General features: G+C 37.7%; 1 protein-coding gene across 2 annotated transcripts; it reads left to right on the top strand.

Moving 5' to 3' along the window:
* Positions 1–2,799: 2,799 nt before the first annotated feature.
* On the top strand, positions 2,800–27,642 carry LOC103710995 (Urb2/Npa2 family protein). 2 transcript variants are annotated; one of them, XR_015987154.2, is made up of 11 exons: positions 2,834–3,205; positions 3,295–4,822; positions 9,557–11,005; positions 11,344–11,702; positions 13,023–14,878; positions 15,193–15,434; positions 15,526–15,619; positions 23,823–23,985; positions 26,140–26,243; positions 26,392–26,483; positions 26,581–27,642. XR_015987154.2 is itself a non-coding variant. In XM_008796953.6 (10 exons), exons 1-10 carry the CDS (start codon positions 3,009–3,011, stop codon positions 26,655–26,657), a joined length of 6,252 nt encoding a protein of 2,083 aa, XP_008795175.4. In that variant the 5' UTR covers positions 2,800–3,008; the 3' UTR covers positions 26,658–27,642. The 2 variants fall into 2 exon arrangements, 1 of the variants encoding a protein (XP_008795175.4); XM_008796953.6 differs by having other exon boundaries at positions 2,800–3,205; positions 15,193–15,619.
* The last annotated feature ends 167 nt before the right edge of the window (positions 27,643–27,809 follow it).

The following is a 27,809-nucleotide window of genomic DNA, read 5'->3' on the forward strand; positions in this document are numbered from 1 at the left end:
TTAACAATTAGAATGATAACCTTGTCATTGCTAGTCCCAAGAGATGAACTAGTTCAAAGCCTGTGATTAGGTTCACTCCCCATTATATAAAAGAAACTCAAGCCATCACAAGGTTCATAGTATCAGTTTTGGAAACTGCACTGGTATCCAACTTCTACATTGTTGGTACGGTCAGTTTCTTGGTAACTTGGTATGGGGAGCCTACTGAGTATCAGTTCCCTATTGGTATGAATTGAGTTGTGCGGTATGGACAGACAATGAATTATCAAATGAATCCTCACTCAATTTAGCAAATGACATGATGATCCTATCGTTATTACAACTTAATAAAAACTACTAAAGAATTTAATTGAGCTTTGGCTGTATGCACTGTAACTTTAAGTAGTCATAAGGGCATATGAGCATAAGATGGGTATATGATGAAATATTGATGTGCATGCAAAATTAAACTAGACAAAGTAAAAGTTAGTACTGGAAAGTTTACCTAGAGGCTAAAGTGAGGGGAAGCTGGAATTGCGAGGTTTTTCCATACATGAAATAGGCAAACTATGGCCTGCACCTTGCCATGACTAAGAATATTAATAAAACTCTTTGCAATTGATAAACCACAAAAACTCCAAGATATGCATCCATATGTTTCTAAAAATCTAACAAACAAGGCAGATTACTTGGCTATGTTTCTGAAATTCAAATACCAGCACTTCACTAGATATAGAAATGGTGTGTTCCCTACTACAACACAAGTCTAGACAACCTTCAAAAGCCTACCCAAATTCCAGAAACAAACCAACCGTAGCAGTCCTCCTCTAAACTTCCCGAACATTTGAAATAATTTTGGCGTTTCGCTCATCCTTACCTAGAATGTTGTTCTCATAGCCATTGATGATGACAATCTGTTCATCCCCTGAATTCCATAACCATTCTCCTATGTATAATTTAACCAACCTTTTGATGCCAACATATCTTAGGTCCCTAGGGCCTTCAACATCCAGAGACTGTAAGATAAAAGAAAGCCTTTGTGATACTTGTTACGGGTTGCTTCACTCAGGGGGCCAGCTAATGAATGACCAATGTTCATTGTTACATGTTCTGTGTTGTCAAAGTTATCATTATAGGTTAATTGTTACAGGTTATAGTTCATTGTTAAATGTTATTGTTGGGGTTATATGGCTATGTTTCATTTTAGTGTTGCAGGCTATTGTTCTACATGTTCCAGGTTATTGTCAAGATTTGATCACTGTGTACCGGTTGTTGTAGTTGTTTGGTTCATTTCTTGGAACAGATCCTATGTTTTTTATACAAGATACATGGGAAATTATCAAAAAGTGGTTTTCTGCTTGTAGTATTTATGGTGGTCATGGACTAAAACCAGATCAGTTCCAAGTTGATTAGAACTGATCTATTGTAGTAGTTATGGTGGCAGTGGAACAATCATGTGATTTGCTTACGAGGATTACAGGGAGCTTACAAGGATCTTGTTCTATGTTTTGATGATCCATTTGATGTTAAATGGGACATTTTAGTGATGTAGCCCACCATGTTGCTGCCTACTGTGCAAAGAATTTGTACTGTTTGGTCCCTACTTATCTTTTTGATTCAGCAAACATGATATCCCAAATCTGGAGGATTGTGTAAACAGGTTGTGGTGGATTATTTGGAAGTTAAACAGCATCCTGGCACATTATGAAGAAGTTTTGCGGCAGATTTTGATGTACGGTTATGAATAGCATCAATCTGGATCTCAGCAATGGATTGTTCACATTTTTTAAGCAGTGCTTCTGTATCTGGACGGATGTCTCCTTCCATATAAAATCATAGTTCTCTCTTTTATATGCTATGGTGTCTAGTCTTATTATCCGGAAATTTACCACAAATCTCATTTCTAGTTATAAAAAATGGGGCGGAAACTCACGAAGAATGAACAATTGAAAAAAACAGGATGGTTTAAATGAAAAATGAGACATGAATCTTTGGCATTTTCTGATAAAAAGAACAGCTAATCTATACATGATTGACTAGATTAATGATCCACATTCGGTTTTGCTCTACTTGTTGGGTGAGTCATGTCTACCACGAGGTAAATAAAGCCATGGATTAGGTTGCATCTTCTATCGCCGATCATTCTGGCGAAGTATTGTGGACAAGTAGTGCGGCCTCACCACCTCTCTTTCCAGATATTTTGTTTTATAACTTATGCATATATTCATATTAGATTTGTGTGATTTGCCCGTTCTTTTAAATATATATATATATAAAACTAGATTAATAATCCATCAAAATGGAGAATCCACCTGCTCCAAACACGATGTTTCCTGGTGCATCTTGCTTTTCTCCTCTTCCTTTGGAAAATTATTCAAAGCAATATAACCTGAAAGGAAATAAAGAGTGTCAGTGGAAGGAAAAAAACTAAGAACTTATTGGCTTTTAGCGTTTCCGCCATAAGAGCTCATGACAAGATCAGGTCAACTCCCAGTTGATTGGACTAAAACCGTACTAAATTGGATTCTCGCAGATCTATAATCTACGCTTGTTTGGATTCAAGAACAATCAAAACAAATGGGATCTAAGATAACTCAGGTTACTTATAGTGATTTGGTTTTGGACAAGTTGACGCAAAACCCAGAAAAGTATGCCATTGATGTATAACCTGAAAACTCGAACAACGAAAGACGCATACGGTATACTCGAACCTCGCAATTTCCAATTTGCTAATTGCTATAGATACTTTTACATTTAAACCCCTGAAGAAAACCAGTATTGGTATAGTTCTGCACGTGAGATACATGTGAGTGTGCCGTTATCGGGTTTCCGTGTTAACGAATCGCTCGAAAAACCCCACGAACGGCTCGAAAAACCCTAGTGCATACCCCAACACCGCCCGCACCCCTTCCCCTCCCCGCCGGGTCCTCCCCTTGCGTCTACCCGCCATCTCTCTCCCTCTCGAGGTTCGAAGACCGGGCTCGTCCAAATCCTCCTTTCCTCCTCTCTTCGATCTCGAGCTCGGAAAAATGGCGTGCTCCGATCCAGTCTCCTCGGAAACCTCCAAGAATGGCAAGAGAAAACGACCCCAGACCCATCCACTAGGACCCCAAGAACAAGAAGGAGAAGGGAGTCGCGACCAAAAGAAGAAGGCCAAGCTTATTGGAGTCTGGGCAAACCTCGACCTCATCCTCTCCCTCCAGAGCAAAGATCTCCCCCTCCAAAGGTCGGTTCTTGACGCCTGAAACCATCTCTTTTTTCTGTTTTTCCTTTTTGTCTGTGATTTGATTCGGTTCGGTAATGAATTTGATGCAGAAAGGTCGAGCTAGCTTTTGATTTTGTGAGATCGAGAGGTGATTTCAGTGGTCGAGGGCCGGAGCCGGTCGGAGTCTCGCGTTTGGCATCCTTTCTAAGTGATTGGATACAGCCCGTCTTGATATCTTGTGATAATAGTAAGAAAAGCTCGGACCTTTTCGATCCTTGTTTGAACTATAGAAGTTGGTTTATTCTGAAGTTCTGTATAGAGAAGTCATCAGTTGTTATTTCCCCGAATCTACTTCGAGCTATTACTCGTACCTCAAGGCATGCATTACTGGTAATCAATGGTGATGGTATGTCGGATGAGGAAGAGTCTGGTATATTCTTTCAGCAGGTTTTGGAGTGCCTCTCTTTGCTTTTCGAATCCAATGGCAGAGCCTTCTATAATGCTGGTGCAGAATTATGGGTTTCATGCGCTGTGGAGGTTGTTAATCTTGTCCGCAGGGCTTCAGCAAATGAAGAGCATGGCTCTTCCCATGCTGAAGTCCTCTTAAGCATTACCAGTCTTCTACTTGAACACTTTTCTAGGTTTCTGAGATTTCATCCGAATCCAAGAAATGTCTTTCGTGTCTTTGTAGATAGACTCCTTGACCTGCTGTTGGACTTGTTGGTATTACTGCACTTACGACTTGGTGGCAGCAAAGGTCGACAAGTTGGAAGCTTGTTGAGGATGGTTGAAGATGTCTTGTCAAATGGGCTGTTTCATCCTATCCATATTAGCGGATTTTTAAGTTTGAAGAGCTCAAGCACAAAGCATGATGCCAGGGAACTGAAGGGGATCAATGAGAGCTATCACAGACATTTCTTTCAGAGACTAGAGAAGATCATAGCAGAGAAGAAGGCAGTGTTGCTCGGTGGTTTTGGACACCTCTTTCGTTTATTTGTCATCAGAGTTAAGAATCATAAAGGAGCTTCATTGGCATCGAAAGGTGACCATTCTTCAGGGACAGGTGGCGAGATCTCTGAAGAAGCTCAGGAAACTAATAAGCCACTCTTTGAAGTATTTGTGCATTTTATGGAACCCCTGTTGCTAGAATGCAAAAGGTGCACCCAACTGGAATTCTTGGAACTGGGAGAAGCGTTAGAGCTCAGATTGGTAGAAACTCATTGCATGCTCAAGTCCGTCAATGAAACTCTTGCAAGTTTTATTCAAGAGAAGATTTATGTACGTACAAAGGATACATCTGAAGGAACCCATTATAAATTCTTGAAAGAGGTCTATGACACAATTATTTCCATTTCAAGCAAAATTTATCTGTTTTGGTTATCGGCTTTGCATAAGGATGATGCAAGAGTCAAAAAGGTGCTGCCTCTGATAGCGAGTGAGGTTTTTGTTGCGGTGGAGTATTTTCTGGAAATTGAGTATAGGGCTGTTGGGGATGACCTAATAAAATTGTGGCTCATGACGTTCTCATACTTGGCTGTCCATTTATCTGTAGTGGATACAAAGCCGCTTTCTTTGTTAGTTTCGGAGATTTTAAACCTTGGGTGTCAAGTAATTAATGTCTTCAGTGAGCTTCGCCAGGTCAGTTGTGTATTCTTTGTGAATAGTTATGATTGTCAATTGTCGGCCCCCAAAAATAAAAAACTGTTATTACGTTACATATATGAGAATCGCTTTTCTGTTAAACATGGCCTGTGCAAAGTTACCTCATGCTGAGTTTTGCATCTTGATGGCATTTTATAATGCCATTTTCTGCTGTGATGTGTTGTACTCCTGCTAATGTTGTTATGTACTACAGAGCCATTGGCTTTTTGTTGCTGATCTGTTTCACACTTCATTGATACTCTGCATTTTTTTTCTTTAGTATAAAAAGATGATGTGATGAATTTGCTGCTGACATCTCAACTGCATCTACATGACCGAGGATCACGTCGACATCATGACTAGACAATAAAACCAATATTCTAAGCTTCTTTTACGGTCAAATCATGTTTACATTTATCAGTGTAGCTTTAGAATATTTCGGTCAAGCGACCTGCATAATTGGATTAGATTTACTCATTGTATTCCTTTTACTGAGTTATGAGTTTTTTTATCAAATTTAGTTGTTACCAGTCAGTCCCTTATGGATGATTCATTTGATCAATGAATATAGGATCAAGTTTTCTGAGGGCAATATTTTTCTTCAGTCAGACATGAGTACAGGATTTTGATGACAATGTTAACATAAATTTTCAAATGAGATGGAATATTGCTAGCCACCTTGCTAAGAGAAAATTCAATATTAGATAAAACTGGGGAAGTGCTAAAGAAGGTTTCCTTATGTGGTCAAGATTGCTTCCATGTAGCAAAAGAAAGAAAGAAAAGTAGGTTAAAAACAATTGGCCTTTTTCTTCATCAACTCTTACTATCCACCATCACCACCACCGATGCCATAACTGCCTTAGGCTGCATTTGGTTGCAGATTAAATTTTGAAGGGATAAGGAAAACTGATCTAGATACTGTTGGAGGGATAGAAGATCAACTACTGTACGAATAGCATTTACCGCTGCGGATTGTCATCTTTATAAGCTATCCTGCCAGCTCTTTGAATGCACGAGGTCTGGCTTTTGCCTTGGTTGATGGTGCGGCTTTCATTAACACTTCGGGCTTTTTCAGCCTATTAAGAGCTTGATGTCTAAGGAAATTTCTCTTTTTTGCAACAACCATTAGAAATGGCGGTGCTCGAACATTGTAATTATGCGGGATAAAGTGAACTTAATGTGCATTGGATTTCCCGATGACTTGGATTTCATCACAAGGGCGAACTTGCCCTCTCACTTTTTTATGTTTAGGGAGTGGATCGGGGCAAAAAAAGTTATTAAAGGGAATAACTTTCCTGTCTTACATGGTGTAAGTCTACTCCACTCAAATGGTGGAACAAAATTATGCCTTTGTCTACCACCTATCCCCTCCCATAGTAGAAGCCTATTCCCCTCCCCTTTTTAGGTGTTTGGCACACTTTGTTTTTTTTCTTTTTTTTGGGGGTGGGGTGGGGGGTGGGGGGTGGGGGGTGGGTGAGATATCCCCTACTTATTCTCCATTGAGACAGGGCTTCACCTTTGCTCTCTACATCGATTATTTGTCATTATCATGCTAATCCAAGCAACCTATGTGAATGTTGTAAAAAAAGATAGCCTAGTGCACGAAACTCCCACCATTGCAAGGTCTAGGGAAGGGGCAAATGTATACAATAATACCCTTGCATTCTAAGAGGTTGTTTTCATGTTTTGAACCGATGACCTCTAGGTCACAATGGAGCAACTTGACTGATGCGCCATGGCTCACCCTCTTAACCAATGTCAATATTGTATTGAACAGAATAAAAAATTAACTTTGTTTTAGTTTTTTTTTCCGAACTTTCTAAGAAACCATACAATACATTTTTGAGTTTCATTTTAGTTTCTTTATTTTTTCTACTTGTTCACTCATCTCCTAGCCTCATCTCTTTCTTTTCTCCTATCGTATGGTATATAGCCAAACACAGGGTAAAGTTCTTTATGGTTCATTGAGTGGCAAATCATTGCCATGTATAGTTAACAAATAAAAAAATGCAATTAAAATGAAAAGAAAAAAGACAGCAGATACAAGTGTTGTTGTCTGCTGAATTTAGCATAATTTGTGGAGTGAAAAGAATCCAGTTTATTTCTTGTAAAGAAATCTCCCTGATGAAGTTGGAAATGGAACATAATAACCCAATAATCTGATTCAAACTGGTCTTAGAATATTTAATTTCTAGATATCAATCCTAAAACCTTGTTGGATTGACTTCTGATCCTGAAATCAGATTGACCAACTATCAAATCAAAGTTAGGTCCTTGGAGAATCCAAACACATTTTAATATTTTAATAATATATAGTATCATAATTATCATTTTATTTAATTGAAATAGTTTGCATAGACACCTGTATCTTTACATAATTCAAACTGAAACTGGATATGGATTTTTACTAAATCTGTTTATTAATTGAATTTGGATATGATATTACAAATCAAACTCTGACTTGAATCTTTGCAGGATCTGAAGTGACTCCATCCACATGCCACCCATTCCATGACAAATCATCTTTTTTATCGCTGGAAAATATTTTAATACAAAGAAATAAATTCAAACTTCATTGTCATTTATCCATGCATACTAATTAGTCCCAGAAAACTATTTAAGATAGCTCAGCGAATAGCTTATGACTTGTTATATTCTTTTATCTGTCGCATGGTGTTTTTTTGCTTCCTAGAAGTTTAATATCTAAGCATGATTTTATTTATGTTTTTTAATTTAATGAGGTGAAATTGGTATACAATTATTAGGAAGCTCTCCAACTTGTATCTTAATTTCATCTACGTTGACTACAATTCGATTGATAACTTTCTCATGGTCCCCATCCAGTTGAATTGGGAATCTCAAGCGGCTAAAATAGTAATTCAGTTTGTATCCATTTGTTGCTTTGATTCGTTGTTGCAACCAAAAGAGTTTTGCTTTGTGGTTATGATAACCAAGTAATGAGGTGTGTACCAATTCTACAGCATGGTCTTAGTCGTGTGAATGGAATAATATTTCATCAATATCCATCACACTACTCAGTATACAAGAGTTCTCTAGCACTTATTGGGGAGCATCTGTGTTAAAATATTTTTGGTTTTGTTATTCTTGACCCCAAACTCCTTCCTTTTGAGAATCCTATTTTTTGCCTCCCTTTCCACCTAAATCTTTGTACCTTTATTCTTTTTAAAATTCCTTTTCTGTTTCATACTTTTTTTGATGAATCCATATCTGTTTGTTCCTTTAGTCAGTTATTGTGATCCTACTACCAGTAGGGTCAGACATAGAAGATCCAAGGGAGGCATTTACTCAAGAAAAGTGAATGAGAGTTGACAAGACTTTGTTTATAAATTGAAATAATTGCATCTAGAGAGAATGTGCCCGCCCCTAAATATGATGAGGGGAAAAGGGCTTGCTAAGTTACAAAGAAGAATGAGAAAAGCTGTCGCATGTGAAGTTGCAGGAATGCAAAGGTGAAACATCATTGAAGCCAAGAATTACATCCACTTGAAACCTTCTTCAAGGAAAATCCACATTCTTTATGCTTGACTCCTGTTACTTTCCATGCTTTAACAAATTTAAAGGTGTTCTCTATCGAAATATGATGGAACCCTGTTAAATGTTCTGCTTATTATATATCAAAACTGGAACCTGGTGTCTTAATTATTTTGTTTTTCTGGTAAATTTTTTTTGTATTTCCCATGTATCCATAACCTGTAGCCACATAATTAAACTTGATTTTGTTCTCTATATCATTGCTTCTTTCCCTTTCTTAGACTGAACCAGGAATCACCCGTTTGTTACCACACTTCTGATTCTGCACCAAACACTGCAGGCAAAAGCACACAGCATGAAGTGATTACTCAAAGCTTCTTCCTTTGTTTACAGTTCCTGCATGTTTTTAACCTACTGACCTGTTTTAATCAACACGTTTATGATCATTACCTTTGGAAGCATGCAAACCTTTTGCATTCCATGTGGCAATGGGTATATAGATTTTTATATGCTAATATTGGGCATGCCCAAGGCATTTGAGTGAAAGCAAAACTTAATAAGTATCTGTGATCTTGTCTCATACAACATCTCTTATCCATGTTAAGTTGATAGATGCACTTGTACTTTTGGTTGGTGTATTTCTGTTGTTTCTCTCTTATACAGGGAGAGAGAAAGAGCCGGGTCAAACTGACCCTAAGAGGGTCATATTTACTGAAGCATCAAGTATTTATGGAGGTGATGATTGAACAAAGATAGTCACCCCTTGGAAGCTCGAATTATAATACTGAGGGGTGCATGCAAAACATTTGAGGGGAAGTGGTATTTGATGGACTGTTGTGATCCCATTCGATTCAAGACTATTTTTTAGAAAAAAGAACCGTTCCAATCTCACATAACTCAACCTTATTATCTAATGCTTCTAAGCACAGCAACAAATTTTCCAAGGAAAAAGCTCCAAGTTTATTGCATTTCTTGACATGCTTTTCACCTTTATTCATCTGATCACCTTTTGTGCTGTCGTTATACCATTAGTTTTGGTGTGTGATGGTATTCTAGAGATAGTCATGCATGTGCACTTCCAAAAGTCAATGTCTCAAATGATAATATCCAAAACCAAATCTTTTCTGTAATTTTTCTAATAAAATTGGATTCCTTTCTGTTCTTTCTGCATTTTTCTTTTGGCTTCTTGTAATTTGTAACTTGGCATGTCTTTGTTTGTTATTCTTGTCTGTCTTGTAGGTAAGTAGTCCCATTTTTGCACTGTGTAAAGCTGTGAGACTCTTCAGAGTTGCTGGTGATGCTGGTTCAGCAGGTCATTCTATATTTGTTGCTTCTTTGCCTTTATCCTCTCAAGCGTGTCAAAAATCACTGGCAACTTTGTTATGTTCACAAGCATTTCGACTTGCCATTTCTAATGCTATCAAGTTAATACCAGAACGACAAGTCAGTGGGTGCTTACAGCAACTGAATGTAGATCTTGCAGATTCACTGGAATGGATGAGACATAGTTCCTTAGGGGATGATGTTCTGAATCCGGGAAAAGCGAACACCTTAAATAGCAGCATACTGGATATAGATCTGCAAGCTGAACTTCTTGGAAAAGTTCTGTCGGAAGTATACACGATTGTGTTGGATTCCTTAACTGTCACAGCAACAAATAGTATTTTAATAGGAAAATCAGTTGAGAACTTGATGAAATCAATAAGACCAAGCTTCAGTCAGTTGGTGCAAAATCAATCAAATGGTGTTAACAAACTCCTTTTTTCTCTTATAGGCACAGATTTATCCAAATATGAATGTGAAAGTGGACTGTGTGCAACACCATTTAATATGTCCTGGGTATTTATTTTATTCTTCCGGATGTACATAGCCTGCAGAAGCCTATACCGACAATCAATCAGCCTCATGCCACCTAATTCATCAAGAAAGGCATCAGAAGAAATGGGGTATTTGTTTACTGTTTGTTGTGGAATAGAATGGACTGAGAAGCCTAAGCATATGGATGAAGGCTATTTCTCCTGGGTACTTAAACCTTCCATTTCCCTTTTGGATGTCATCCAGACTCTTTCAGAAGTTTTTCTGTCAAGCAGTTCGGCAGGCTCTGGACCCCTTGTTTATGTATTGCATGTAATGGCTATCCAGAGGCTTAATGATTTGAACAGAAATATTAAAGCTTTTCAGTTCTTGCAAGAACGGGATGAACGTTTAGTACATATGCAGCTGCCTCGAAGTCCTCATGGACACAAGTCAAGCAAAAAGTGGAAGCGACTCGCCACTGCTTCCAGGCAGGAGGCAGCTGGGCTGACCGCTTTCATAACTGGATACCTACCAATGCTAGCCTCAGAGGAAAAATGTATATACAGCCAGAGTGATGAAACTGGTAAGACTGAAACACTATTGTTTTCCTATGAAGATGCCTGGGATATGGGTGTTTGCTCATTGAATGAGAATACCCTCCCAATTGCAATTTGGTGGCTTCTTTGCCAAAATATTGATATTTGGTGCACTCATGCTACTAATAAGGATCTGAAGGAATTTTTGTCTCAATTAATACATTCTTCTTTGCCATCTGGAAGCTACTACAGTGATGTCAGAGAGCAGAGCACATGTGAACCTCTCTGCAAGAAAGTTACTGCACGCAATATTTCACTGGGAATTCTCAACGATACTCTTCTATATGACCAAACAGTAAGTAAATGCATTGGACAACAGATAAAGCTCTCTTTTACCCATCCACAAAAACTCTTGTTTTGAATGATCAAGCATTGGGTCAACTTTCTAAAATTGATGACTGTTTTCAGTTAAATTTTCACCTTATTCACTTGTTGTGGAACCTATTAGTCTTCTTGTTGCGAACAATGGCATCTTGTAATTGTTTCTTTTAATTTATCCTTTAGGTTGTATCCAAGCATTTTCCATCAAGATTTCAGTTAAATTTTCACCTTATTCGCTTGTTGTGGAACCTATTAGTCTTCTTGTTGCTAACAATGGCATCTTATAATTGTTTCTTTTAATTTATCCTTCAGGTTGTATCCAAGCATTTTCCATCAAGATTTTGCCGTATTATGAAGAAAGCACTTTCTCCTATAATGAGACACAGCTGGGCAAATGATATTGATCTGAGTTCCTTGCCAGATTGGTCAGAGATCTTGAAGATGCTAGATCCAAAGCCAAGGGTCAATATGGTTGATGGGCATGCTTTGCATGGTCATTCTTCAAACATGTCTTATAACCTTTGTGGTGGCGAGAAACAATCATTTTCTTCCCCCAGTGTGGAACTCAAAACCTGTGAAAATTTGCTTAATCTCTTCTGTAAAATGCCTGGAATTCACGTAAATGCTAAAACTTTCTCACTTTATGCAAGTTACATACTCAATCTTGAAAGGTAAGCTTGCCCTCTCCTTTTGTTTCCATTCTTACTTGCTGTAACTGTAATGTGTTCTCTAAATTTTGATGTGATAGAGGGATTTGTGAATTTGAGATTACATGTATTTTAGCTAGTCCTTGGGAAATTTCTTCTTATTTATAATCCCAATTTTAACTTGTGCTTTCTTTCAGTTATTTAATTGACTGCTTCATCTCTCCCTAAAATTATAATATTGCAACAACTTTTGTTCAGGCTTGTATCACATGCAATCTGTAAATTGCAAATTTGTCTCAGTTGTAACCACTTTGGTTCATGCCAGTAATGAAACATGGAGTAGGGCTTTTTGGCCATTTTAAAGTAAAGGATATCATAATAATTCTATAATGTTTATCTAAAGAAGGGTTAAAATATTTAATGTGGGGCCTTATAAGAAAGTTTGGAGAACGCAAGGCCTATAAGGAATATTTATATCAGTTGGAAGCTATAAATTTGTTATCTCTGTTATCATAATAGTTGTTATGGCATCTATATAGTAGATGCTCTGGAGTGGGTTTCCACAATTGCTGCTCATGCCTCTGTGGCTCACTGTACTGGGTAAAAGAAGATAAAACTAATCAGAGAAGCCATGAAATCTTTGACATGACATAACCATACGAGATGACACACCAGTGGAGCGAATTAATTAAAAATGCAACTGCTAGTTAGTATTGCAGAAATTGCATTGTATAGTCTTTTCTTGTTCAAGATTAGTGTTGGTGAGGTGCCAACAACACACTTTTAGAGTGATTCCATTGTAAACTTGCAACTGCAAATTAGCATGAAATTAGTGGAATTGAGGTGAAAATCCTCTGCAGTCTAACGGTATCTTGTTTTTCTTGTTCTTTTTGAGGCCATATGTGCTAGTATGGTTTTTAATTGGAGTTCTAAGCTCAGACTACAGATATGTAATTTTTAAGTTTTATAATTTAAGCAGCTGAATTCTTGTGGTTGAAGCTAAAGTGCTCAAACTTATTTTCTGATTGTTTATATTACTGTTCAAAGAAATTTAAGCTGTAGCCTATGAGTTCAACTCTTTGTAGTCCCGCATTAGGACATCATTGAACTCTATGTGAGTAGATTTTTAGCAGAAAATAATCCAAAATATTTGAAAGTTGTTTAACAGTTGTATGTACATACTTCTCGGCTATGCTATGAGCTTAAGGAAATTGTTGCCCACAAATCAGTCCATTCAAGTGTTTAGATTTGGTCATTTTGGATTTTTAAAGAATTTGTCTTAGATTCACAATCTGATCTTCTATATCTCTTCTTGCTGATGATGCCATTTATTGATTGTCCCAGGCTAGTGGTTTCAAGCTTGTTAAGCTACTGTGGTGAATCTGTTATCTGCAGCCCATATGAGCTTTTCAAATTATTCATATCCTGCAGAAGGGCCATGAAATATTTGGTTATGGCATCAGTTGAAGGGAATTCAGAAGCCAGGCAATCCTTGTATTTATGCACTTTATTTAACTGCCCATCTTCTATTTTGTGGCTTTTGAAGTCAGTCTATGAAATAGGTGGATTGCCAAAAACCTTTTTCGGAGAGAACTATTCTAATCAGGTGGAAAATATGATTTTTTCATTAATAGATCATACTTGTTACCTTTTTCTGACAATAAGCAAAGAACAGATGAATTCTGCAATATCCTCCTTAATAAATAATGAAAAGCTCCCCATGAACCTGCCAGTGCATGATGTGCCTGGTGGAAAGGATAGTCTAAATGAAGGTGATGAGTACTCTGTCACTTCTGATTATATTGAAACATGGAAAAGCATAGAACTTATGGCTGACATCTTGATGGATCAGACGAAAAATTTACCTGTAACTTTGGAAAGTGGTATATATGCGATCAAACCAGAAGCTTGCTTCAGTATTTTGAGCTGGAATAAGTTATCATCTATCGTATCTTGCTCCCAGAGTTTTTTATGGGGCCTGGCATCAGCCTTAGATAGCTCATACAAGGACTGCTCCAAGGGAAAACCACAGTCATTGACATTGATGCCTTGGTGTGTATCTAAACTCAGCAGTTACATTTCTGTATTTGAGAATTTTGTAAACTTGTGCCTGAATATATTGCTTGTGGATAACAGAAAAGGGATAGATTTCCTCAAACATCTTCCCGAGTGGAATTGTGATAATGGTTTCTTAAGCTTGGATGTGCTTGTGGGAAGTGCTGCTAAATGTTCATGTTGTGAAGTTGAAATTTTTGCTGAAAATCATCTCAAGACACATAAGCAAAGTGAAAGGCCCGAGTCCTCTGCATCTGGTTATGATCATGACAGTAAAAACCCTTCAGACTACGAGCATACGAAGGGTTCAAGATCATTGGAGCAAATACCATTATCTGCGCATGCAAATCATGTAGCCAATGCTTTTAATGGCATTCATGCAATTGATTTATCTAATCTCCAACATTTGAACAAACCTCTATTACATAACCTGTTGAAAGGTGAAAGCCGTCAGATAGCATTTACACTCAGTCATCTTTTTAATGCATCTGCAGCTATTCTCAAGTTGAAATGCATGTTACCATTTTCTACATATTTGGCTTCACAATTTAACTGTAGTCACCTGGCATCAAAACCAATGGCTATTCTTATTGGAACTTCTCATATTGTTTTACGGGGAGTAGCAGAAATGGTTGACATGCCAGATCCCTTTATTTTTATTTGGGTTGATGGCATAGTAAAATATCTTGAAGTTGTTGGGAATTATTTTAGTTTAGCTGATCCTACCTTGTCTAACAATGTGTTTGCTCAGATAATAGATTCTCATTTGAGGGCTATAGGGAGATGTATTTCCTTCCAAGGGAAGGCTGCAACTCTGTCTTCTCATGAGACAGGATCAAACACAAAGATGCTCCAGTCTCAGAAAGAATCAAGTGGGAGTGATATGCAATTTCTTGATCATGGACAATGCAGCATAGATGCATTTAAAGCTAGACTTAGGATGTCATTTAGAAAATTTATTAGCACACCTCTGACATTGCATCTGAAGGCAGCTGTACAAGCAATAGAAAGAGCATTGGTTGGGGTGCAGGAAGGTCACAATGCGGTCTATGAAATAAATACTGGCAATGTAAATGGAGGAAAGGTATCCTCAGTTGTTGCAGCTGGGATTGACTGCTTGGATTTGGTTCTCGAATCTATCTCAGGTAATGAATAGTTTGATCTTTTCCTTGTTCATTGAAGAAGATAACACCAATTTCCATTAAATAATAGATGATTTAAAAATTATTTTACTAATAAAAACCATTAGTCAATTTCGATGAGGTAAAGTGAGGGATTATGTATGATGCTTATCTGTAAAAATCTCCAAAAGGGTGCATTCCTATGCAAAAATGCTTGACATGTATTAATGAATAATTGTATTGGCTGCGATATTTTTAGTGTGCTATGAAATGAAATATTTGATCAGTTATCAGATTATATATAAATGGTTTGTTCTGACTTTAGGCTTGCTTTCCAGGACACAAGCGTGTTATGAAGAAAAACATCCCAAATCTAATTGGCGCTTTATTCAATATAATTTTGCACCTCCAGGGCCCAACAATTTTTTATGCGGGGAAGCTAGTGTATAATAAAAGTGATGTCAATCCAGATGCAGGGTCAGTCATTCTTATGTGTGTTGAGGTTCTTACAACTGTTGCTAGAAGGTCCTCTTTTCAAATGAATTCATGTCTTGCAAGCCAGTGCTTGCATGTACCAATGGTACTTTTCAAAGACTTCCATCACCTTAGAGCTTCTCATGTCAAATGTCATCCTTTCATATCCAATAACCAGGAAGAAACATCATTAACAGATGCGCATCACTGTGTGGTTGATCGGCAGTTCTCCATTGATTTATATGCTTCATGCTGCATGTTATTATGTACCACTCTGAAGCACCAGAAACGGTATGCATATTTTTTTCTCTCTTTTTATCCCTGTTTGTTCTGTAATATTTCACTTGAAGCATATTGTTTTCAAATTTAAATGAATGTCTATATAAGTTCCTGATAGATTAATTTTGAATTCCTGTTCAAATTGTTGCAAATTAATTCTGGGATAATACGTTTTCGTCCATCGTAGGGGCTCTTGATTTAATTGACAGTGAACTGGAGGCCATGGCCTTCAACAAGACTACTATTGTATGTGCTCTTCCTAAATAAGTTTGCAAGGTAATTCTAGCCCGGATATATAATGACATCGAAGGAAAACAATTGCAAAGATCATAAAGTTACATTATTGGACTCTTTTGCGAACTGGTCATGGTTATCTAAAAGTGCCAGTAAAGTTGGTTTAAGTGTTGTCATAAGCGATGGTATTAAAATTTGAATTTACAAATAATAAAGAAGAGAAGAATACATGGCGCTTGATTAGTTCACATCATAATTTTATTCTCAAACTTAATCTTTTGCATATGCCTGGGGGTCAGTTCTTCAAGTTCCTTTATGCGCATTGCTGGGATCATACTTCCCTTCTACTTTGCAGTTAGGCTTAGACTCTTCTTCATGCGAGATGTTGAGAGACACCTCCAAGCCATTAGGTATGCACCCACACAAGAGGACTCAAAAGCACGAGAGAGTAATATTTGCTGGAAGTCCATATTCCTTTTATTTTAATTGGATGCTTGCACAAGAGGGGTTCCTACCTGCCAATTGGCAATTGTCCATTAGCCAACTAGAAACTCCATGCCAGTAAAAACATTTCTTCTTCATGCCTTGTATGCAAAGTCTACATGCTACCCTCTTGAGGAACTGGATAGATTTTTTAAGTATTCTAATCTCCTTCCAAGAGTTCCAGCTATTTGATTTCTCATTAATTCTTTCTTCTCCTATTGTGTTTTAAATTTGTTACTCCTTTAAAAATCTTCATCTGTCATGCTTATACTGGACAGCCAATCCACTGAAGTTTTTCGAGAACTTGAGGAGTTAGTGGTGAAAATATTTCTTTGATTTGATAACGACAGTGCTTACAAGCTCGACATAATCGGTATATGGAATTTCAAAGAGGCTATGCTTATATTGGAAGGCTAATTCAATTGAAGTTTTTGGAGAATTTGAAGAAGAGGTATCATGAAAATAATTCTTAGAAACACAACATCTAAAGCTAGATATAATGGGTATATTGGAATTTCAGTGAGGCTGTACTTATGTTGTTAACTCCATATGAAGAAATTGAAGAGGAGATCAAAGTGAAAATATTTCTTAGATCTAATAAGCACCATCTTAAAGCTAGGCAATTCAACATTTCTATTTAATAAGAATCGTTAAGATCACTGCTTAGAGATGATCTCCTGTAGATTTTAGCCAAATTCCATACCATTAGCTTGTTATCACCCTCTTTGCCAAGACATTTTTGGTGTGGGTGAATCTAGATTGCAAGGTCAATGAATTCTATATCTTTTTAAGCAAACTTCTTGGCCGTTTGGCTGAATAAGTTCATGACCTTGGTCGGCTAACATTTGGCGTTGCACCATGAAGGAATGCCAGATTTGTTTGTTGTCTTGTAAGCTTGTGAATTCGAAAGTTAGGTTGAGGTAGTCGAGAGTCATTTCTATAAGGACAATAAATCTTCTGCACTTTTTTTTGTAATGTTGATGATTCAAAGCATTAAACATATGCTGCATGGATCTATGATCGGTAAGGTGGCTCTAATAATGTCTAATTGCAAGATTGGAAAGGGTGGGGCAGCTATCCTTATCCCTCAAAATCCTTCCACAGTGCTGTTATTTTTAGGTTAAGAGCGAATATTGTTTTGTTGGATTTTCCATTGTTCTTGGTAATCATTGTTAGGAATGATGCCCTTGTCCAGGCGAGTGAAGATGGATTCCCTTGGCATAAGGGCTAGAAATGAGATACAAGGCTTTCCCTCCATAGCTTTCCATCACTGGCTAGATTATTTGGCTATATCAAGTTTGTGTCGATTGTAGATGGTTATAGATTGATTGATAATGACATACATGGATTCAAAGAGCCGACGGAAGGGAAATAACCAAAGGCAGTGGCCAATGGTGGTCAGAGGGTGGATCAAATCCAATAGTGTGGAATTTGGATGTTAGCCATGGAAAGGTCCATAATTATCAGACTTGGACTGGGCATTGGCCCAACCAAGGATCCAAGTCACCAAGTCAATGCCCAAAGGATTGGTTGAATGAGTACATATTAAAAAATTGAATATTTAACAATCAAGGAGGTGGTGAGAGAGGGCTTTCCGGCAAGGGCAGAGGCTCAAGACCATGGAAAGAGGTGGGTGGGGGGGATTGGTATTGATGGTCATGGACTATTTAGAACTAGGCCTAGGTGTTGACTATGCGGCTAGAGTGGGATGGGAAGATTGAACTTGAGAATAGAGAATGGGAAGGATTGACTTCACAGAAGTACGTGGTTGCGGTCGGTATTGATAGATTTGCAACTCACTTGTGAGAAGAGTCGACGAGGGGGCATGGGCATGTTATTCTCCCTCTTTTTTGAAGAGGACTAGAAGAGAAAGGGTTAGATCAGACTTGATTAAGAATTTTTGGGTTTATTATGCTTCAATGATATGAATCAAAATACCCAAAAATGTATTCGTTGCATGGGATTATAAGTTAAGCGCAAATGGGTTATTTGGCATACGTTTAGTAACTGATCTTTTTTGTTGGAATTGCTTGGTTAGTCGAATCATGGGAAACAACTCTACTGTATTATTGATGGGCAACTCTTGGTATGTACAAATCTCATCGACCGTACTAAAAAAATAACCATATCAGTTGATCAAATTTGACGGTTATGATGCAGTGGTCCTAGCCAACAGCTGTTGAAATATATGCTACAAACAAAGAGACAAATCTACGAGTATGGATTGTTCCGATTCGAGGGGGATGTGATAAGAGTGGTCGTAAAAGAAAAAAGTGTCGTACAAGGTCGAAAAAAATTCAAAAAGGGAGTCTTGAAGAGGAAAGAAAGAGGGAAATCGGATGGAGATTACAATAACTGATAGCGTTCCTCTTCAAAATAAAAATTTGTAGGCCTTTGAATCTATCTAAATCTTGTGTCATCATCCGATGGCTACGATTCTACATCTAAGGGGAGTCGGTTTCTATTTGCCTTAACGAAACCCCACACGCGGTGGGTAACGCATGGAAAGGAATTGAGTGATTGGCGGGAGCCAATTTATTGTTGGCAAGAGCCAACGAGGGAGTCATGGGGTCGAAGACTCGACCACGACCTATGGTCATGGGCTATTTAGGACTAAGCCTAGGCGTTGACTGTGGGGCTGGGGTGGGATGGGAAGATTGAACTTGAGCATAGGGAATGGGAAGGATTGACTTCACACAAGGCAGTGGTTGTGGTCGGCATTGACAAATTTGCAACTCACTAGTGAGAAAAAGTCGACGAGGGGCATGGGCATGTCATTCTTCCTCTCTTTTGAAGAGGACTGGAAGAGAAAGGGTTAGATCAGACTTGATTAAGAATTTTTGGGTTTATAATTTTTCAGTGATATTAATCAAAATACTCAAAAATGTATTAGTTGAATGGGATTATAAGTTAAGCGCAAATGCGTTGTTTGGCTTAAGTTTAGTAATTGATTTTTTTTTTGCTGGAATTGTCTGGTTAGTCAAATCATGGGAAACAACTCTACCGTATTGTTGATGGGCAACTCTTGGTATGTACAAATCTTATCAACCGTACTGAAAAAAAATATATTGGTTGATCGAATTCGATGGTTATGAGGTAGTGGTCTTTGCCAGCAGCTGTTGAAATATATGCTACAAACAGAGAGGCAAATCTACGAGTATGGATTGTTCCGATTCGAGAGGGATGTGATAAGAGTGGTCATAAAAAAAAAAGTGTCTTACAAGGTCGAAAAAATTCAAAAAGGGAGTCTTGAAGAGGCAAGAGAGAGGGAAATCGGATGTAGATCACAATAACTGATTGTGATCCTCTTCAAAATGGAAATTTGAAGGCCTTCGAATCTATTTAAATCTTGTGTCATTATCCGATAGTTAAGATTCTACATCTGGGGGGAGTCAGTTTCTATCCTCCTTAATGAAACCCCACACGCTATGGGTAATGCATGGAAGGGAATTGAGTGATTGGCGAAAGCCAATTTATTGTTCACAAGAGCCAGCGAGGGAGTCGTGGGGTCGAAGCCTCAACCATGACCTATGGTCATGTACTATTTATGACTAGGCTTAGGCGTTGATTGTGGGGTTGGAGTGGGATGGGAAGATTGAACTTGAGCATAGGGAATGGGAAGGATTGACTCCACAAAAGGCATTGGTTGCAGTCGGCATTGATAGATTTGCAACTCACTAGTGAGAAAGTCGACGAGGGGGCATGGGCATGTCATTCTCCCTCTGTTTTGAAGAGGACTAGAAGGGTTAGATCAGACTTGACTAAGAATTTTTGGGTTTATAATTCTTCAGTGATATAAATCAAAATACCCAAAAATGTATTAGTTGAATGGGATTATAAGTTAAGCGCAAATGGGTTATTTGGCTTAAGTTTAGTAACTGATCTTTTTTTTTGTTAGTCGAATCATGGGAAACAACTCTACTGTATTGTTGATGGGCAACTCTTGGTATATATAAATCTAATCGATCATACTAAAAAAATAACCATATCGGTTGATCGAATTTGACGGTTATAATGCAATGGTCCTAGCCAGCAGCTGTTGAAATATATGCTACAAACAGAAAGACAAATCTACGAGTATGGATTGTTCCAATTTGAGGGGGATGTGATAGGAGTGGTCGTAAAAGAAAAAAGTGTCGTACAAAAGGAATCTTGAACAGGTAAGGGAGAGGGAAATCGGATGTAGATTACAATAACTAATTGCGATCTTCTTCAAAATGAAAATTTGAAGGCCTTTAAATCTATCTAAATCTTGTGTTATCATCCGATGGCTACGATTCTACATCTGGGGGGATTCGGTTTCTATCCGCCTTAACGAAACCCTATACGCGGTGGGTAATGCATGGAAGGAAATTGAGTGATTGGCGGGAGCTAATTTATTGTTGGCAAGAGCCATCGAGGGAGACGTGGGGTCGAAGCCTCGACCACGACCTATGGTCATGGGCTATTTAGAACTAGGCCTAGGCGTTGACTATGGGGCTGAAGGGGGATGGGAAGATTGAACTTGAGCATAGGGAATGGAAGGAATTGACTTCACAGAAGGCAGTGGTTGCGGTCGACATTGACAGATTTGCAACTCACTAGTGAGAAAAGTCGACGAGGGGGCATGGGCATATCATTCTCCCTCTTTTTTGAAGAGGACTAGAAGAAAAAGGGTTAGATCAGACTTGATTAAGAATTTTTGGGTTTATAATTCTTTAGTGATATAAATCAAAATACCCAAAAATATATTTGTTGAATGGGATTATAAGTTAAGCGCAAATGGTTTATTTGGCTTAAGTTTAGCAACTGATTTTTTTTGTTGAAATTGTCTGGTTAGGCAAATCATGGGAAAGAACTCTACCATATTGTTGATGGGCAACTCTTGGTATGTACAAATCTCATCGACCGTACTAAAAAAATAACCATATCGGTTGATCGAATTCGACGGTTATGATGCAGTGGTCCTAGCCAGCAGATGTTGAAATATATGCTACAAACAGAGAAACAAATCTACGAGTATGGATTATTCCGATTCGAGGGGGATGTGATAAGAGTGGTCGTAAAAGAAAAAAGTGCCGTACAAGGTCAAAAAAATTCTAAAAGAGAATCTTGAAGAGGAAAAGGAGAGGAAAATCGGATGGAGATTACAATAATTGATTGCGATCCTCTTCAAAATGAAAATTTGAAGGCCTTCGAATTTATCTAAATTTTCTGTCATCATCCGATGGCTACGATTCTACATCTAGGGGGGGAGTCGGTTTTTATCCGCCTTAGTGAAACCCCACACATGGTGGGTAACGCGTGGAAGAAAATTGAGTGATTGGCAGGAGCCAATTTATTGTTGGCATGACCCAGTGAGGGAGTCGTGGGGTCGAAGCCTCGACCACGACTTATGGTCATGGACGATTTAGGACTAGGCCTAGGCATTGACTGTGGGACTAGAGTGGGATGGGAAGATTGAACTTGAGCATAGAGAATGGAAAGGATTGACTTCACAGAAGACAGTGGTTGCAATCGGCATTGACAGATTTGTAACTAACTAGTGAGAAGAGTCGACGAGGGGGCATGGGCATGCCATTCTCCCTCTTTTTTGAAGAGGACTAGAAGAGAAAGGGTTAGATCAAACTTGGTTAAGAATTTTTGGGTTTATAATTCTTCAGTGATATAAATCAAAACACCCAAAAATATATTAGTTGAATGGGATTATAAGTTAAGCACAAATGGCTTATTTGGCTTAAATTTAGTAACTGATCTTTTTTTGTTCGAATTGTCTGGTTGGTCGAATCATGGGAAACAACTCTTACCATATTTTTGATGGGCAACTCTTGGTATGTACTAAAAAAATAACCATATCGGTTGATTGAATTCGACGGTTATGATACAGTGGTCCTAGCCAGCAGCTGTTGAAATATATGCTATAACCATAGAGACAAATCTATGAGTATGGATTGTTCTGATTCGAGGAGGATGTGATAAGAGTGGTCATAAAAGAAAAAAGTATCATACAAGGTCGAAAAAATTCAAAAAGGGAGTCTTGAAGAGGAAAGGGAGAGGGATCCTCTTTAAAATGAAAATTTGGAGGCCTTAGGATCTATCTAAATCTTGTGTCATCATCCGATAGCTACGATTCTATATTTTAAGGAAAGTTGGTTTCTATTCACCATAATGAAACCCTACACGCGGTGGGTAATGCATGGAAGGGGAAGGGAATTGAGTGATTGACGGGAGCTAATTTATTGTTCGCAAGAGCTAGTGAGGGAGTCGTCGGTTCGAAGCCTCGACCACGACCTAGGTCATGGACTATTTAGGACTAGGCTTAGGTGTTGATTGTGGGGCTGGAGTGGGATGGAAAGATTGAACATGAGCATAGGGAATGGGAAGGATTGACTTCACAGAAGGCAGTAGTTACGGTCGGCATTGATAGATTTGTAACTCACTAGTGAGAAGAGTCGACGAGGGGGCATGGGCATGTCATTCTCCCTTTGTTTTGAAGAGGACTAGAAGAGAAAGGGTTAGATCAGACTTGATTAAAAATTTTTGGGTTTATAATTCTTTAGTGATATAAATCAAAATACCTAAAAATGTATTAGTTGAATGGGATTATAAGTTAAGCGCAAATGGGTTATTTGGCTTAAGTTTAGTAACTGATCTTTTTTTTTTGTTCGAATTATCTGGTTAGTCGAATCATGGAAAAAGTTGGCAGGTCACATGGTTTTTGGGTATTTTGTCTTTGAATTGCATACTTCCTCTTTCAAGAGAATTGGGTTATCAAAAGGGCTAGTTCACCGGTTTTCTTGTTAGGCCAATCCAATTCTGATAACTATAGAAAGAGCTCGTGTACTCTCCAAAAAGGAAGAAAGAGAAAGGTAAGAACCAGAAGAGATGGACAAAAAGGATTAAACAAAACTATACCCCTCAGAAAATAAAGGAAAGAAATAAAGTTAGTCCGGATAAGTGGGTTAACCCTGTGTTGACTAGAATAACTATATCATGGCTAAGTTATCAACATTGGGCAGGATAGTGGGATAAATCCTCAGTTAATCCACCTTATCTCTCAATCAAGCGCTGCCTAACCTTCTCTCTTCTAGTTACAGAACACGCATCACAATAAAGTTCTATAGCCAGGTTTCTGTTGTGAGAGGATTTTTTTTTGGGTGTTGGGATGTGGTGTCGTGACATTGCCAAGTGAAACAGCCCAAATTTATTACATTTCAAAGTAGCTACAATCCTTTATGTTATGCTAGTTCCGGAACTCATTTTCTAATCCATCCTATCAAAGCTAGTGCAATTATATTTTAATACACATGTAGATGTACTTACGCATGTCCATATATGCATTAGAAATATTACACTTCTTTATTAACTTCAATTGCTTTTTAAATTTTATTTGCAGTTAAATAAGGTGCATTTTAGGGTTTTACTCAATTTAGGTTTCAGCTGGTTTGGTTAATTAACAGAGATTCCTTTATTTTGCAACTCAAGTTATGATGTTTCTTTCCCCATTTCTGTCCTGTAGTGAGGTTGAACGATGCATTGGTCTTCTCGAAGATTCAGTAAACACTCTTCTTAATTGTTTGGAGACTGTGGATGCTAAGTTAGTCAGTGGAAAGGGTTATTTTACTTGGGAGCTGCAGGAAGCAATAAAATGTGGCAGCTTTCTCCAGAGGATCTATGAAGAGGTCTGAGATACCAGAATACGTTCCTGTGTAGCATATTTTTTGCTTGCAACCTTTGCTTGATACAATCCAATGATAACATTAGTTTTTGTTTCCATGGTTTTCAGCATCATTATTTAAAGTAAGAATATGATTGTTTCAACTGTATGCTTGATTAATTGACTGCGTTGAGATAATCTCCTAAATCTAAATGTAAAATTTATAAGATTTGATTATAGAGTTACAAAAATAATGAGGCCCCTGTATGTAAGATAATGAAAGTAAATAGACTTTTTATCGAGGATCTATGTTGTATGGATTCTTCATCCCAACTGAATTACCGTATCAACATTGACACTGACATCGTTTTTGTATTCTGTTAAATATGCAGCCCTGATTTAAGTTGCCTCTAATTTAACTTTATGGAATATAAAATCTTCTTTACTCTTTTTACCTTCAACCAACGACATTACTAGAAGATGTTAATAGAACATATGATTTACTTAAGAAACACTAGTGGTGATTAATGTAGGTTTGCATGGTGTCCATCTGGATCCATTTCCATGTCTGGATCTGTCTGGCTATGGACACAAAATATAGCATCTCAATAGTATATGTATACGTATCCAGATCTGTTATAGGAAGTAGATATGTATATTGATAAGCATATAATTAATGTGTATCTAAGTCCGATTTCGGCCCTATTTGGTCCCATATAGCTCTCACAAACTCCTAAGGCGAATAAATGGCAAGATTAACATGCTTTTACTTTATCTTTCTTTCCATAAAGTGGCATCTTTTATTTGGTATTTGCATCCTTAGGGTCAGTATTATAACCCAGATCATGTAACATAATAGACTTATTTGGATCCACTAAAGGAGTCATGTGATTAAGTGGATGCAGTATCTGTTATCGTCCCTTGTACTTTCATTTGTTTGTTTTAGACAGAAAGTTGAGAGGCTTGTGGAACATATCATGCAAACAGTTTATATTATTCAATTTTTGTCTGCATTCGTGTATGAGTTATTAGTATCCATTTCATGTGCATGTCCCGTACAAATTTTAGCATCGAAAAATATCCATATTTATATAAGCTGGATGGAAATGGATATGGATATGAATACGGACGTACTAACACCCAATCCATTTTCAGCTCTATACACATGGAACATGGTGATATGACATGGATTTCCTTGGGGTCTAGCTTTCTAGCATCCTTAGATATATCTTCTTCTAGGGGCTGTTTTGGTTTAACCCATGATGACTTTCATGGATCATATGTAATTCTACTCGTGGTTCAATATAAGTAAGATTTTATAAGAAACATATCTAGTTATTTACATTTATTTTTTTTCTTGTGATGAACTAAAAAATATGTATATGTGTGCACTCTACGCATCTTAATATATGCTGTCGCATCCTAGAATTCCGTTTCATCAGCTAGTAGAATCTATGGGTACATGGAACCTATGCTTACAATCTCTAAGCAATGCAGGCAAAGATGTTAGAAGGGCCATACAAGGATAAGATACCCTATTAAGACTGTAAAATTATGAAGCATCCAGTTTATTTTGACAATGAAATATTTCCAGTAGATTCTTCAAGCTCAGGAGAAACTAAAAAAGAGAACGGGCAAAATGGAAACAGCTTTCAAGAAGTAAAGTGATAAACTTAATTGCACTGATTAGAACGAAATCAAACCTATGAATTATGCAACAAAGAAATAGAAGCCATACTTACACTAGGGGTAAGAAGAAGAAAAGTTTTTTTAGGACAATTAAATCTGATTTTGTATTGGCAATAATCTATGAGTAAAGGTTAAATTTCTTTTTGTCTGTTCTTATTCTCATGTGTCACTAAGCTCCCACATGACATTTCTGGATGAAATGATGCTTCTATTGTTTATCATATCCATACTGATCTCCTTATCTAGATCTTCCTTGCTGACAACACCCGAGTTTTTTCGTACTACATTCATTTCCTTGACGTGAACTTTTTCGAGAGTTAAAATTATAATAAATATAGTTTCCAAGGAAGCTTATGACTTCCGTAAAATATCACTTCTGCCTTCAATTTAATTTCTAGGTTTTATGAAAGCATTCATTGTATTCTTCATCAGTTTTAATGCTGACAGTGCATGTTCTACAATGTATCTTTTGGGCATTATTATTTTGTAGATAAGACACCAGAAGGATGCCCTTGGAAGGTACTCCTACTACTTTCTATCCAGTTACATAAGTATCTATTCAGGATATGGCCCCCATCGAACAGGCATTAGAAGGTCAGGTTCTTGTTCTTATACTAGATAATATCAAAAGCATAAGGCTAGTTCTTATGCATGTGATTTTTTCCTTTGACGAGCTTGCTGCTACAAAATTATAGGTGCTTTACCTTACTAATGCTGATGGTTACTTACTGCTGTCTTGCAGAGAGATTGATGAAGCATTGAGACCAGGTGTATATTCTTTAGTTGATGTATGCACACCAGCTGATCTTCAACAACTTCACACTGTACTGGGTGGTTAGTGATCTTGAAGCACATAAATTGATGTTCAGAAACTTTATATATGCCTTATTGCATGGGCTTATTTATTTTACCTGTCTTGTGGATTTTGCAGAGGGCCCATGCAGAAGTACTCTTGCAACTTTGCTACATGACTATCGACTGAATTTCCAGTATGAAGGGAAAATCTGATGTTATAGTTACCGTATACCTGAGAATTGATAGTACAATATCATTCTTTAGGCCTATGTGCCTTGACCAAACCTTTCAGGTGAAGCACATAGATCATCACTGAGCATTACCAGAATGGCATGCCACTGACCTTTTGACCGAGCCTAAGACCGTCTGGTTTGTTGCAAAGCTAATTTGTCTTCTCTGCGTGCCTGCTGGATTTTCGATAAATTCAAGAGATATGACTTCCAGTGCCTTCACATTATGCATTTCTGCAGCAGGACATGACTGCAACAGATGACCAACAAAAGGGGAAAATGATTCTGATGGTAAGAAGCAGTGGAATGCAGTATTTGAATTGCCAAGTTTGAAAGCCTACTCCATGCCCTATATCAGTTTCTAAACCCTGGAATAAATGGACTTTTCTCCTACCATGATCTACCAGTCCTATTGTCGAAGGAGTTGGGCATTAGCACTGGTTTCATATGCACATACGATTGGATATATTTGACTTTTTGAATGTGATGTAATAATATTCATATGTCCAAGTTTGACAGCCTACTTCATACCCTGTATGAGTTTGTAAACCCTGGAATACATGTACTTTTTGCCTGCGGTGATCTACCAGTCTCCATTTTCAAGGACTTGCGCATTAACACCAGTATCATTTGCACAATTGGAGATATTTACCTTAGTGAATGTTTCCAAATCATCGGGATATCAGATTCGGCCGCCTTCTGTTATATGTTATATCTCCATCCGGGTCAGTCGAAGATTTTCAAATACTACTTATTGATGTTCATCCATCGTTGTTGGATCAGAGTCTAGTCAGTTTTGGTTCAATTCAATTGTTGCTGATTATACTGAGTGCAGTGATAGGAGAATTTTAGAAACATGATGTATATTGGATGATGTTCCCTCATGTTTGTTTATTTAAGCATATATATATTTTGGCCAAACAGCTCATGCCCTATGATGTATCAAAATCCATGCACTGTTGGAGTAGTACATTATTGTCTCACCAGAAAGAACTGAATTTTGTTTCATGTTTCACCATTTGCCCATATACACACTGCATCGCTTGCTAGACTAGTTAAGGAAAAGAGTCAAAGATCACCTATCAGATCGCTGCTGAATTCATCAGTAATGGATCCACACCACTAATATGCTCAT

This window comes from Phoenix dactylifera, chromosome 5, assembly GCF_051530095.1.
Source record: "Phoenix dactylifera cultivar Ajwa chromosome 5, Ajwa_hap1_PhDact_Kaust_v1.1, whole genome shotgun sequence".
NCBI lineage: Eukaryota > Viridiplantae > Streptophyta > Magnoliopsida > Arecales > Arecaceae > Phoenix > Phoenix dactylifera.

What these genes read in the sequence shown, in the direction of transcription:
- LOC103710995 (XM_008796953.6), top strand. Translation starts at nt 3,009, where the DNA reads ATGGCGTGCTCCGATCCAGTCTCCTCGGAAACCTCCAAGAATGGCAAG. An exon ending in TCTTCAGTGAGCTTCGCCAG is followed by an intron (nt 4,823 to 9,556) that starts GTCAGTTGTGTA and finishes TCTGTCTTGTAG; the next exon opens with GTAAGTAGTCCCATTTTTGC. An exon ending in ACTCTGAAGCACCAGAAACG is followed by an intron (nt 15,620 to 23,822) that starts GTATGCATATTT and finishes TCTGTCCTGTAG; the next exon opens with TGAGGTTGAACGATGCATTG.